The sequence below is a fragment of the Mytilus edulis genome, chromosome 5 (genome assembly GCF_963676685.1).
Source record: "Mytilus edulis chromosome 5, xbMytEdul2.2, whole genome shotgun sequence".
Classification (NCBI taxonomy): Eukaryota; Metazoa; Mollusca; class Bivalvia; order Mytilida; family Mytilidae; genus Mytilus; species Mytilus edulis.
Genome location: NC_092348.1, coordinates 31,963,986 through 31,978,180, shown reverse-complemented (window position 1 = coordinate 31,978,180; position 14,195 = coordinate 31,963,986). Strand labels below are relative to the sequence as shown.

Below are 14,195 nucleotides of genomic sequence, written 5' to 3'. Positions count from 1 at the left end.
TCTGAGATGAATACCGACATTTTTGTGCTTTATAAAAAATATTTCCATAAAAAAATTGGATGTTAAATACCTGAACGTATAAGAAGTCTGCATGTTGAGCTATATTTACGAATGATGTCCTGATTCCGATGATAAAATTTAGTAAATGTTTTGACTAGTTTGTGATATCGAAAACCCCGGTGTAATAGTTGTTCAGTAATAAATAAATTTCTCTCGTTAAAATCTAAAACATTGTTACATATACGAGCGAATCGTACAAGTATGATGTAAGAAGATGTAACTAAAGAAAATAAACAAATTGACAACAATACATAAATAACAACAGACTACTAGCAGTTAAATGACATGCCAGCTCCAGACTTCAATAAAACAGATTAAAAGATGATATCTTCATTATATGAATATCAGGCACAATCCTTCCTGTTAGGGGTTTAGTATCATACCATCATAACATATATGAGAAAAACATAACCCGTGTCATGCCAACAAATGTGCATTTGGTTCAGTAAAATTTGAACTGTTAGTGTTATTTCAAAGATTAAAATACTACAATGCTGTACAAAATGTACATATTTTTAATGTGTTTCATGTTTATTTCATCTACATGACTACACAGTCTCAAATCTTTATAAATGTGATGAATATTCACATTCAAATCCTTTATTATCTTTTGTTTCGTTGGTTTTTACTCTGTCACGTGACTGTTTATATATTTTCTCTTTCTTTTCAATGGTGTCAGTAAGAGACTTTTTACCAGTTTCTGGAACTCCGATCAGACAAAGCATTGAAATGAGCATAACCCCACCACAGAGGAAATACATAACTCCTGAAGTACGTTGGCTCTAAAAATTAAAAATAAAAACATTTCGCGATGGCTATTTTTCATACTTTCCTTTCCATTATAAGATTAACAATTGAATACGAGCAAATTTAATAGAATCTTGCTAACAATCGTAAAAAGGAAAATTCCTCAAATGCGCCATTATGTAATGGTGCTTGTATGTTTGGTTTTTTTTTTTTTGTCTATCTAAGGATTTAACAGCAGGTCTAAAATAGAGTCTAAAAGTGTTTTTATTGTGATATTTTACAACTAATTTCAATAACAATATATGCAGTATGACCGCCTGCTCTTTGATTGTATTCATATGCTCACCAAAAGAAATGCTGTATGGGTTAGATTTTTTATGTGTTGATTTTTCCATGATACGTCTTTCTATCTGCACTCGTCTGAAGGATTTGTGTATTTCAGAAAACATTCAAAATATAAATACACTCAGTCGAACTTCAGTCGGTGTGTCCATCTGGCTTGTGTTATAAAATAAGATAACTCGAGCTAGTTTGTCAGTCCTGTAAAATTCCCATTTGTTTAGGGACAAACTAATGTAACTCAACGTCGAATGACTCGAACCTCGGATTTGTCGAATATTTATATCTAGTTCATACGGCTTATTGAGATTAGACTGCTTTTGCCCGTGTTTGCGATTACAAACGATGCAAACAATCAAACTTTTCAAAATCTATGAATACATATCTTCATCTATTAATATGTTGTTTTTATAGAAAATTGTTTCCTTCTGTCTGTTTTGATTCGATCTGTAATCAATCATGTTAAAATGAGAAAAACCTACATACCACATACACTATTTGAGGAGCTATCATGGCACCAATGCGTGAAACTGAATTTTGGATTCCATATCCTATATTTCTGTAAAAAAAGATAATATTGGTGTTACATATGAATAAGCGATAGATTTTTAATGTTTTTATAACTTGCTTCCAAACTTCCTTTAAATTGTTATCATATAGCATATTAAAATGTAAAATGAAGATATCGCATGTGCCCTTAAAATAACATTTCAATTAGTGGCATCTGATTCATTGATTGATGTAAAATACACGTAAAAAAATAGATGAAAAGAAGGATAAAATATTCATCAGACCCTTTATACATAATGACGTATCATTAAAGTTAACATGTTGATAATAAATTTATACATCTTAGAGTAAATGCTACGTAGCATTATTGCTCGTTTAATTGGTATATGTTGAATCTAGTGACCGTTCACGAGGCTATTTTATTGTTCGTTCATGATGCTAAAAAAATGCGATTTTGACGAATTGTGGTCAAATAAGTATTTTCTCACACAATGAACCAAACCTGCATCAAGCAAAATTATGTATTGATTTATTTAAGATACCAATGTTAAATGTTGGCGTACGATGCTCCAGTTTTAAAAAAATCACATTTGAATAGCAATAACACATATTCAACTACAACTACATGTATCAAAATTATTTTCCAATATTTACCATAATTGATTATAGATTATTACATGACAGTTTCCAAATTGGCCCTGGTATCAGCCCTAGACTCCCATATCAAGCCAGAGGGCTTTAGTCCGAGGGCTTGATATGGGTCGTGGGCTGATACCACGGACCACATGGATAGTGCCATGTTATAATCTATTATCAATTATGGGAAACATTGAAAAAGAATTTTGACATTTTTTCTATACTACAGCAGATTTGTAACTTTCTAAATTTCTTTCATTGTCTTCTCATTTTTCATGAATTTACATGCATCGTCATTTAAAATCTGTGAGAAACCTCTCCTGATCGTCTAGCTGCTGTGGATGACAACTTGTTTACAAATAGTTTTTGATTGACAGGTTACCGGAAGTTAAACTCGGGGGCTCGATGTGGATTTCGAGGGCTGATATCAATATTGGCCCCGAGGGCTGATAACAAACCTTGACTTCCGGCTATTATTGGCCATGCATGTCAGCACAAAATATGTGATAAAACATGTCAAAGTATGGTTTTAGCTGGTCTCTTTTATATTCCAATGATACTTCATATGTGCTGTCAAAGACAATAACATTGTCAAGTTTTGGTGTTCCAGGTTTTAATATCGGACAAAATTATATATGAAAGACAAGGAATATTGTAAAACAAAATTTAAATTGAATAGAAATACAATACAATACCTGACAACTGTTGGAAAAGATTCTGAAGTAAGAAGCATCAACGAAGCCCACCCTGCTGCAACACCAAGTTTTGACGTCAAAGCAAAACCGTTGATAAAATTGCCTTTATTGGGTATCTCTGTTTAGAAAAAAATGTGAATGAATTCAAAAATTAAGATAAATAGATGATCTAGCTTTATTGATAAAAAATGGTTTATTAGTTTTTTATCCCAAACACATACACATGTATCTGTATACTGTAAGTCATACCCTTTTTAATGTGGATCGTGTTACATCACACGCCTTCGTTTCTATTGTATCCATAGTGGTCTTCTTTTAACGAATTGTTTTCCACTGAACGCAAATCAAATATATTAATTATAGATTATGTCAATTACACATCTAATATAAGAAAATAGCTCATATACACAGATTGTTGTGTTGTTTAGGGTTTGTTTTGTTCTTTTTGTGTTCTAATTTACATAATTTACCTAGTAGCTGTATTACTCCAACGACGAAACCTGCTAATGAAGCTTTAACGAAAAACATCATTGTCGTCTTTTTTCTACCAATGCTTAAAATATTAATCGATCAATGAGAAAATAGTTACAAAAAATGAACCAGATACACAAAAAATAAAGTTTGAGTCTTAGTTCAATTATAATACTCATTTAGAAAAAACTATTGAAAACATTCAAAACAATGAAAGATCCTTTTTTAATTTATTGTTGCTGTACTTCTATGCAAACATTTCTCTAGGTGTAATGAGCTGCACTACCACTACGAAAAAATAGAATTATGTAAAAAGTTGTGTGCCCCTAAAAATGTAAAACATTAAAGCGTATAGATTTATAACCTTAGAAAAATGGCGATAACTTCTTTACTTATAAAGTTTTAGGTTTATAAAGTGTAATAGATAATATCAGAAATAATGCACTAGCATACAGTAAATCAACCAATCAATTATGTATGGCACTGAAGGTTTTTAGATATTTAATTTTTAAATAGTTCACTACAATTTATGCGCCTGCAACTGAAAGTTGAGGGCATATTGTTTTACCCCTATTCCTCCGTCCATCCGTCTGTTCGTCCTTCCTTCTGTATGCTCGTCCTTCCGTCCGTCCGTCCATTATGTCATATAGTTATTCCAGATAACCCCTTTCTACAGTATTATTGTTTAGGACATTTTCACTTTGCAGGCTGTTTGTACATATATTAAAGGTGTGCAGGTGGTCAGGGTTTTGATTTTTATTAATATTTGCTTTTTTGCGATAGTTGATCTTCGTCATTGTTTGAGTATTTACACGCATAAGAGGTGCATAGCGTTTCGGATAGCTCTGCAAACAGTTTGAATGCTAGAAGCTTTTCACTTTGCAGAATGTTTGTACATAAATTGAAGGTGTGCAGGTGGTCATTGGCCTGATTTTTTAAAGTATACATTTGAAACAGAGTTGCATAGCTTTTCTGGATACATCAGTGTACCATAGATCGACTTGTATGTACTCACATGATTAACTTTGTGTATCCTAAAAAAATACTGTCGTCTGTGGGGGTATCATTTGTGTCTTCCAGACACAATAATGTCTCAAGAAAGTCCTACTTTAACCGTGTTTAATACAGTTACTTCAGAGTAGGGTGTTGGAGTATAACTATTTCTTTTAGCTTGTTTCCAAAATTATTATTTTTTGTTGGTCTTTGGTGGATAGTTCTCATTGGCAATCATGCCGCATTTGTTTAAATTCTATTGTTATTAGCTCACCTGGCCTAAAAGGCCATGTGAGCTTTTCTCATCACTTGGCGTCCGTCGTCGTCGTCGTCGTCGTCGACGTTAACAATTTTTCAAACATCTTCTCCTCTGAAACTACTGAATGGATTTGAATGAAACTTAAAATCATTGTTCCTTAGATTATCCTGCACAAAGTGTGTGCTTCGATTTATGATCCGTCAAAAAACATGGCCGCCGTTACTTAAAATAGAACATAGGGGTCAAATGCAGTTTTTGGCTTATATCTTAAAAACGGAAGCATTTAGAGCAAATCTGACATGGGGTAAAAATGTTCATTAGGTCAAGATCCAGCAGCCCTGAAATTTTCAGATGAATCAAACAAACCATTGTTGGGTTGCTGCCACTTAATTGGTAATTTTAAGGAAATTTTGCAGTTTTTGATCATTATCTTGAATATTATTATAGATGAAGATAAACTGTAAACAGCAAAAATGATCAGCAAATTAAGATCTACAAATAGGTTAATATGACCAAAATTGTCAATTGACCCCTTAAGGGGTAAATGTCCTTTAATGACAATTTTTCACAATTTGTTCATCATATTTGCTAACTTTAAAAAATCTTCTTCTCTGAAACTACTGAATGGATTTGAATGAAACTTAAAATCATTGTTCCTAAGATTATCCTGCACAAAGTGTGTGCTTCGATTTTTGATCCGTCAAAAAACATGGCCGCCGTTACTTAAAATAGAACATAGGGGTCAAATGCAGTTTTTGGCTTATATCTTAAAAACGGAAGCATTTAGAGCAAATCTGACATGGAGTAAAAATGTTCATTAGGTCAAGATCTATCAGCCCAGAAATTTTCAGATGAATCAAACAAACCATTGTTGGGTTGCTGCCACTTAATTGGTAATTTTAAGGAAATTTTGCAGTTTTTGGTCAATATCTTGAATATTATTATAGATGAAGATAAACTGTAAACAGCAAAAATGATCAGCAAAGTAAGATCTACAAATAGGTTAATATGACCAAAATTGTCAATTGACCCCTTAAGGGGTAAATGTCCTTTAATGACAATTTTTCACAATTTGTTCATCATATTTGCTAACTTTAAAAAATCTTCTCCTCTGAAACTACTGAATGGATTTGGATGAAACTTAGCATGATAGTTCCTTAGATTATCCTGCACAAAGTGTGTGCTTCGATTTTTGATCCGTCAAAAAACATGGCCGCCCTTACTTTAAATAGAACATAGGGGTCAAATGCAGTTTTTGGCTTTAATCTCAAAAACGAAAGCATTTAGAGCAAATCTGACATGGGGTAAAAATGTTCAATAGGTCAAGATTCAGCAGCCCTGAAATTTTCAGACGAATCAAACAAACCATTGTTGGGTTGCTGCCACTTAATTGGTAATTTTAAGGAAATTTTGCAGTTTTTGGTCATTATCTTGAATATCATTATAGATAAAGATAAACTGTAAACAGCAAAAATGATCAGCAAAGTAAGATCTACAAATAGGTTAATATGACCAAAATTGTCAATTGACCCCTTAAGGGGTAAATGCCCTTTAATGACAATTTTTCACAATTTGTTCATCATATTTGCTAACTTTAAAAAATCTTTTCCTCTGAAACTACTGAATGGATTTGGATGAAACTTAGCATGATAGTTCCTTAGATTATCCTGCACAACGTGTGTGATTCGATTTTTGATCCGTCAAAAAACATGGCCGCCCTTACTTTAAATAGAACATAGGGGTCAAATGCAGTTTTTGGCTTATATCTCAAAAACGAAAGCATTTAGAGCAAATAAGACAAGAAGTAAAAGTATTTATTAGGTCAAGGTCTACCTGTCCTGAAATTTCCAGCCGAATTGGGTTACTGGTTTTTCAGGTATAATGCCCCTGAATTGATGATTTTAAAGAAATTTTGCAGTGTTTGGTTATTATCTTGAATATTATTATAGATACAGATAAACTGTTAATAGCAATTGTATTGTGAATCATCAGATTGACCTAGACTGTATCTTAATCAAGTGTAGGGCGAACTCATGCCCATTTCTTTCCAGAGGTTCCTAAGACGCTTTCAAAGGTATTTCCAGGATAGTACATGGCCTTTGTTACTCTGTTTAATTTACAACAAACATCAATTTATTAATTTAGTTAATAAGGCATTGTTTACCAGGTGAGCGATTCAGGCTCTTGAGAGCCTCTTGTTTTAAAAGCCTAAACTTTTCAGACTGACATTATCTCTACTATTATACGCAGACACACACAGAACTTCATTTTAAGGACAAATTCAGTAGATATATACTTACTAATGATTAAAGAACCAAGTAACTGATTGTGCCGGAATCTCTACCGCACTTAATAGAAAGAGGTTCAAACATAAACTTCCAGATAGCTGCTGCACACCAAAACTGATTGCGTAATATGCATATCCACATGATGTCCTAGAAAGGCATAAAGAAGTATTATACATGTATACTATCTACATTATAGAAGTGTTAAAATGATGTTTTCTTATACATGTAAAAGGTAGGAGGAAGACAATAGAGACATGCAAACTAATAAGTCGAAAAGAAACTGATAACGCCATAGCAAAAATTAAAAAAAAAAAAAAAAAAAGACAAATAACACCAAGTACATGTATACAAAACACAACACATAAAACAGAAGACAAAGCAACACGTTAATGTTTAAACCTCAGTGGAATCCTGGCAATACCAATTGTTCTTTAATGACAAATATTCTTATAATGATCCTCTCAAAACTGTTGTTTAGATAAAAGTATTTTCGAACTTAGACATTCGCATTGCTTTGTGAAATACTGTGTCTGTGTATTGTATCGTATAAACGAAATTTTATCAAAAAGTATAATGGACATAGAACAAAACATTATACATAGGCCTTGCTGACTTATTGTCTAAAATCAACGTGCATTGATGTTTATCCCTTTCATAAATTAAATAATCTAAAAAGGGGACTGCACTATTCTCTTTTACTAATCATAAATGCTTTGATTACCATCCGACCCCTAGGAGTACTGTCTTCTTCAACAGCTGTCTATTTTTCAGCACATCGCAAAACGTATACTTTTTACCATCATTAGACATTGATTTTGATAGAAAATCAATTTTTGACAAGTCTGGTACTGGCTTTTTATTAATCCTGGCCATCCGCTGGATGATTTTCTTCGCCCTTTCAACTTTATAGTTGGCAACAAGCCATCTAAAACTTTCAGGAATAATCCTAAAATAATGATATAAAATTATTCATCAAAGGTTGCATTCGTTATGTAGGGGAAAAAACAAGATTCTTAAATCTGCTATTTACACGCTTGACATGTGCTGTAAACGCTTTCTGTTCTTAGACATTAAAAGTGATTTTCCCCCTTCAAAATTAGACACGTTCGATGTCTGAAGTTGTTTTTTTTCTCTTTTTTTCAGGTTATTAGTAAATGAAACGAATGAAAAGTGTTGACCGGGATTGTTCACCTGTTCAAGACACGCGAACTGGTTAACTGATAAGTTTAGGAAGCCGGTTTGTTTTCAAGAAACAAAACTGTTTTGATGACATCAGTTCGAAAACACCGAAACCAGTTTAAAGAACAAACTCGCCATCGAGGAACCTTTTTGGTTTGTGTGTGTGTCGAATGGTTTATTTCTCGTTTGCGCATATCAACGATTTCTTGTGTTCATGTTGTATATTCTTGTCTTTTATCGTTTCTTTTTAAAAAAAATAGTTACTGATTCAAGTGAATTACATTTGTTTTTGCATTATTTGTAACATTTTTCTTACGATGTGTGACTCATACAGTTTGCCTTCTGATATTATTTATAAACACGAAGACTGTTTGTTTTTAACTATAACAATTGTTCCATAGAATTATTCACATATTAAGTTTAAGTCTAGCGTACCACCATGTAAACAGCCAAGGTGCCGTTGCCACAGCTGTTGCTATGTGAAGATACACCCAATCATGAATCAAGCAGACCATTCCACCAAAGGCAGCGGCATATATCGGCCATGACGGAATCGCCATTAGCATTGGGCGATATTTACCAGAAATAAACTCGATCGTGAACGTAAAGAAAACGGTCAAATAAAATCCACAGCCAATTCCAATTAAAAACCTTAAAACTGCAAACATCTGCCAGCTTGTCGAGAAAGCTGCTACAAGGTTAAAGACGAACAGCATTAGCATAGATAAAAAATAGGTTGGTTTACGTCCAAACATATCAGCTATTTGTCCTGCTACCAATCCGCCAAAAAGTAATCCTCCCATCTGGATTGTTGTTATTGTTTGTGTTATCCAGTCTCGGTCACACACAAGATCCCACTAAAATATATACACACAAAACAAAAATTCATAAAATTGTAACTTCTCTTTTGGTTTTCGATTATCTACACGCAATGAGCGTTTTTGATAGTTGAAACATATTTTATTGTACAAAGCAAATGGATTAGACACAAGTTTTTACTGTTTTACTGTTTTTCTGGTACGTTTTACTATTTTTGTTTCGTTTTGAAAAGCATCATTTAGATTGCCATGAGGGTATTATTTGTTTGCTTGATGGTACATTTAACGTAACGTTTCTTTATAGTGATATATTTATCTAACATTTTATAAATTTATTTCGATGTTACGAACTTAATTTGATAGCTTTTATGTAGGTCAATAGACATGATGGGCTAAGCTTTACTTGTAAGGGTTGAATCGTTTAAATTTTACTTACGTTACTCATATTAGATATTACAGTCAGATTTTTTTAAATGACAAATGTTCGCCTGCTTGATGTCTTACTTGCCTCACTAACAACCGTATGGAGCGATGGATCAAATGTTTTCCTGACACATATCAAATCGCTGTAATTATTGGGAGCACTGCACGTGCTGTCAGTACCATGCATGTCATCAGCGAATGACGACTTATTTCCCAATTTACAAGACCAGTCTGGAATAGCACCACCAAATGACATCATCAACATGCTCCAAGTAACGCTAACTTTCCCGCCTAAAACACTAGCGATGATCATCCATTGAAAACGTCCAAGTCCTCCACATTTCGTTAATGTTTCTTCGAGGAAATCTGTGACAGATGTTGATGACATAGTCGATGATATTTCATCTAAAAGGAAACAATGCAGTTTTCCACTTTTATTCCTTGTAAAAGTAAATGTTCCAGAACAGTTTAAGTTTCAGCTTAAGTGAAAATAAAAACATAGCAACGTAGGGTCTTGATGGGGACGTTTACTCTTACGTCACGTGTTCCATGCTCTATGAAAGTTAAATAATTGTTCAATTCGATTAAGTCTTTTAAGGGTCTGTATACGTCCTGATGTAAGTCACAATATTTGTCCCTGACATAACAAACCCTTGTTTTGGAGAGGCAGTCGATAGTTCCCGCCTTTTATAATAAATATTATAAGTTTTGTGCGTTGTAGAATATCTTTTTATCGTAATATTGAACTCAACGTTGTTGTTTTAGATTTTAAATAGTAATTCTAACATTAAGATTGACTTGTAGATTATGAAACGAATGTAACTGTATATGAAAACCAGATTTATTTACATAAGAGATTGGGAACTCACTTAAGTTAGGCGAAAGATACCAGAGGGACATTCAAACTCATTAATCAAAAATAAAACTCCGTGGTTAAAAAAAAAAAGAAAAAGATCAACTGTTACGGACAAACGTTAACAATATTATAGTTAACAAACACAACATAGAAAACTAGACTAGCAACACGAACCCCAACACAAACTGGCGTGACCTCAGGCGCTCCAGTAGGTAAGCAGATCATGTTCCACATCGGGCACTTTTTGTTTGTTTTAAGCTACCTAAGCTTCTGTACAAAAATAAACCCGTTTGATTAAATGACTGGTATTTGAAAGACGGAGTCAACATGAATGCCAGTTGGACACATATCTCTTCGTGATACTTTACACAGAGTTACATATATGGTATTTTTGTAATAGGAGGACTAATGAAAGCGGATTACTTAGTCCATTTACCGCTTCATTACTTGTTCCAAGTTCCATAAGAAAAGTTTAGCACTAAGGGGACGACCATTTGATATTCTGGGGGAGGCCAGGAGGATTTGTTTTTGATCGGTTATTTATTTTTGTAAACTAAGAGGACAGGTTATTCATTTTCTGCACCATTGAAGCAAGATTTTTCATTTTCATTTAAGCCAGGGACTGATTATTCATTTTCACAACTATATTTATGATATTCGAAAACATTCATTTTTAAATGATTTGTTTATATATTTTCTTGTTAATTCGACCTGTTGATACTGTTTATAATGCTTTTTTGTTATTTTCTATTAATATGCATCTTGTCTGTACACCAGCTTTCATTATTGGTAATATCTTCAATTTTTCACTTATTCTTACAACATTTGTATAAACTTCAAGATTATAAAAAAACCGGTTTTTTTCTAAAGTGAACATTGATTGGTTAAATATTTCTCAGTCATGTCCTGTGTTTGAATTTGTTTGTTAGCTTTTTGGTCATGAATGTTTGTCTCTAATATTTAATTAACTGTGCATTTGTATTCAGATATCGCAGATAAAATTTATTCGTTCATTGTTTAATCATACGTTTTTTGATTGAGTTAAGTCTGCCAATTGATATTTTATCGTATGTTTTTCTTTGTTGTGATGTTATGCTATTGTTTCAGAAAAAGGGAGAAGGTTTGGATCCATTAAAACGTTTAATCCCGCTGCAAATGTTTGCATCTGTCCTAAGTCGGGAATCTGATGTACAGTAGTGGTCGTTTGTTTATGTAATATATACGTGTTTCTCGTTTCTCGTTTTGTTTATATAGATTAGACCGTTGGTTTTCCCGTTTGAATGGTTTTACACTAGTAATTTTGGGGCCCTTTATAGCTTGTTGTTCGGTGTGAGCCAAGGCTCCGTGTTGAAGGCTGTACTTTAACCTATAATGGTTTACTTTTTAAATTGTTATTTGTATGGAGAGTTGTCTCATTGGCACTCACACCACATCTTCCTATATCTATGTATAGTCAAGTCATTATGTACCATTTTAATCAGAATTAATCATCATCCTTTGCAAAAATGAATCTTTTATATTCCCAACTGCATATGCATGTATTTCATACATACATAGTAATAATGTATGGTTGTAACGCCTCTTTAAAAGTATTGGCCAACATATTTGCCGAGCGGAGCGAGGCAAATTTTTTTTTTTAAAGGGTTTTGGAGCCACTGAAGGCCAAAGAAGCTATAGAACAAATATGCAAAATCGTGCTTTCTGAGTGTTCCGAAAACCCTTTCATAATCTGAAAATGCAAGTTTTGTATTAATAATTTTTTGACAATATTTTGGTCTCAAAGCAAAATGTATAAATTCAGTGTAAGACTTAAGTTTCTAGGGACAACATCAAAAGACCAATGTGTATGATAAAGTAAAAATGGAATTCACATAGTTAAGTCTATGGCTGCTGGTTTTTTTTAAACTCATGATCAAGTTCATAACAAAATTACTAGATTACAAAAGAAATGCAACACTAACAGAATACAGAAGGGCAATCAATGAAAAAAAGACAAATAAATAAGAAATATTGATCCCGAAAAATAAGGGCTACGTCTGAGGGAAAACAGAATTTGCTTCTTGCAAGGCACTCGCTGTGAACACAATTTGATATGGGGACAAGCGTTTAGTTTTGAAATTTCCTACATGAAGCATTTAAAATATGACTGTTTAAATAAAAGTGAGGTAAGGTTTCCTAAGACAAGATACCTCAAGTTAAATAAAACCAATTTTCAGACATATCAAGTATATTTAAATAATATTTATACTTTTATTATTAAAAAAATTTGGGAAGTGTTTCGCGATTTTTTGTGGGGAAAAGATGAATTTACGAAGAATCTGGTGCCATCTCATACTTTCGATTAGACCTGCTGGGTTATTTATTTTCAATACATTGCCAGTCCGGTAATTTATTTTCAAACTACCACAGAACGAACCATTTATTTTTTGATTATCATGGCTGAGTTATCTATTTTCAAAATCCTCCTCCTCCCCCGGAATATCAAATGGTCGTCCCCTAAACACAATTTCCTAAAAAAAATCTCCTAGATGACATGTCAAACATTCCTATTTTATTGGATCCACTAATGGAACAGGATTTCATTTCCTTTGGATGGGTTTTGAGATTACTCCTGGAATGGTCGGGTTCTAGTTGCATTTATCAGTTGCTTTTTTTATATGTTTCGGCGTTTTGGGCGATTTTCTTTCTGGCAATGATATTATTATTTTTAATGTCGGCTTAGTATTTCTGCATCTTTTCTACGCAGGAAATTCTTATTTTTAATACGGTATTTTAAATGTTATTTACAAGTTAAAAGTATAAACTGAAATTGTCTTACCTGCACCTTGGTGTACAGTTCATGCAGCTTTATGTTTTTAACAACCTTATAGGTATTTATTTTTTGTCATTCATTACCATAGTGTTTTCCCGGAGGATTGTGGAATGTTTGTGAAAATATTAAAAATTCTCTATAAAAAATTGTGAAAATATATCTGATGATGGTATAAGGACTAAGTCTTGATATGTTTCATCTTTTTTTGGCTTGCCATCAAATTTTATATATGAGTTTGTGTCAAAGAGGTAGGGCCAATATGCCGAGGATTTTTTACACAGAAGGGCCAATTTCAAAAAGTGCCAACAGAGTAAAATTTCCTATAAAAACCAAAAATAAAAATGCTTTTTGATCAATTATATCTCGATTTACATATAGTATGATAAGTGTGATCAATAGTTAATTTAACCCGGTGTTTTTATGTGGTTTTACGGTGTTCTCCGGTTAAAATATATACATGTACATGTATTTTCTTGTCTAATCTTATAGACGATAAAACCTTAAAAGACCAGGACAAATACTGTGTAACAGATATACATATTCAGAATGAGAAAATCACGATTTGAATTAGTTCGATATTATTTGGCTCCTTGAGAAGTTACATGGTATGGCACCTTGCATAAAGGATGTTAATAATAAAATAAAATCAATATTAAAAAATCAATAGTCATGGCCTTGTTTTTGTAGGAATACCTGTTCAAGGTATGAAAATAAATGATGTGACGTATTTTTATGTACTATAAATAGCATCTATCGGGCTATTTTTAAAAAACATGATTTACCTATCTTATCGAATGAAACAAATTGCCGACAAATTGTCCCTACCTCTTTGAAATCCTTTTAAAAACGCATTATTTACCATCATTTTTACTACTTAATGTCATATATACATGCATAACAACCTTGAGCTATTGAAAAAGTCCATTTATCATTTGCTATTTAGTCTATTATATTTAGAAAATATATCAAACCAAATAAATATGTAAGTACCAATAAATCAATCAGTAGAGGGATAGACTAATAGATAAATATAAAAGTAAATATCAATCAATCAATCAATCAATCAATCACCAATCAATCAATAAGTAAATTATAGATCAACGAATCAA

The 14,195-nt window shown here is 32.7% G+C and overlaps 1 protein-coding gene across 1 annotated transcript; it reads right to left on the bottom strand.

Annotated features, from left to right (window-relative positions):
* Window positions 1–561: 561 nt before the first annotated feature.
* LOC139522371 (solute carrier family 22 member 21-like) lies at window positions 562–13,164 on the bottom strand. Its single transcript, XM_071315897.1, has 9 exons — window positions 13,093–13,164; window positions 9,504–9,823; window positions 8,613–9,034; window positions 7,720–7,944; window positions 7,011–7,145; window positions 3,458–3,540; window positions 2,988–3,105; window positions 1,633–1,705; window positions 562–842 (listed from the first exon to the last, which is right to left on the bottom strand). Exons 2-9 carry the CDS (start codon window positions 9,804–9,806, stop codon window positions 627–629), a joined length of 1,575 nt encoding a protein of 524 aa, XP_071171998.1. The 5' UTR covers window positions 9,807–9,823; window positions 13,093–13,164; the 3' UTR covers window positions 562–626.
* Window positions 13,165–14,195: the final 1,031 nt, after the last annotated feature.

What these genes read in the sequence shown, in the direction of transcription:
- LOC139522371 (XM_071315897.1), bottom strand. Translation starts at nt 9,806, where the DNA reads ATGTCATCAACATCTGTCACAGATTTCCTCGAAGAAACATTAACGAAA. An exon ending in GTACTCCTAGGGGTCGGATG is followed by an intron (nt 7,146 to 7,719) that starts GTAATCAAAGCA and finishes ATGCCTTTCTAG; the next exon opens with GACATCATGTGGATATGCAT. An exon ending in CTCCTCAAATAGTGTATGTG is followed by an intron (nt 843 to 1,632) that starts GTATGTAGGTTT and finishes TTTAATTTTTAG; the next exon opens with AGCCAACGTACTTCAGGAGT.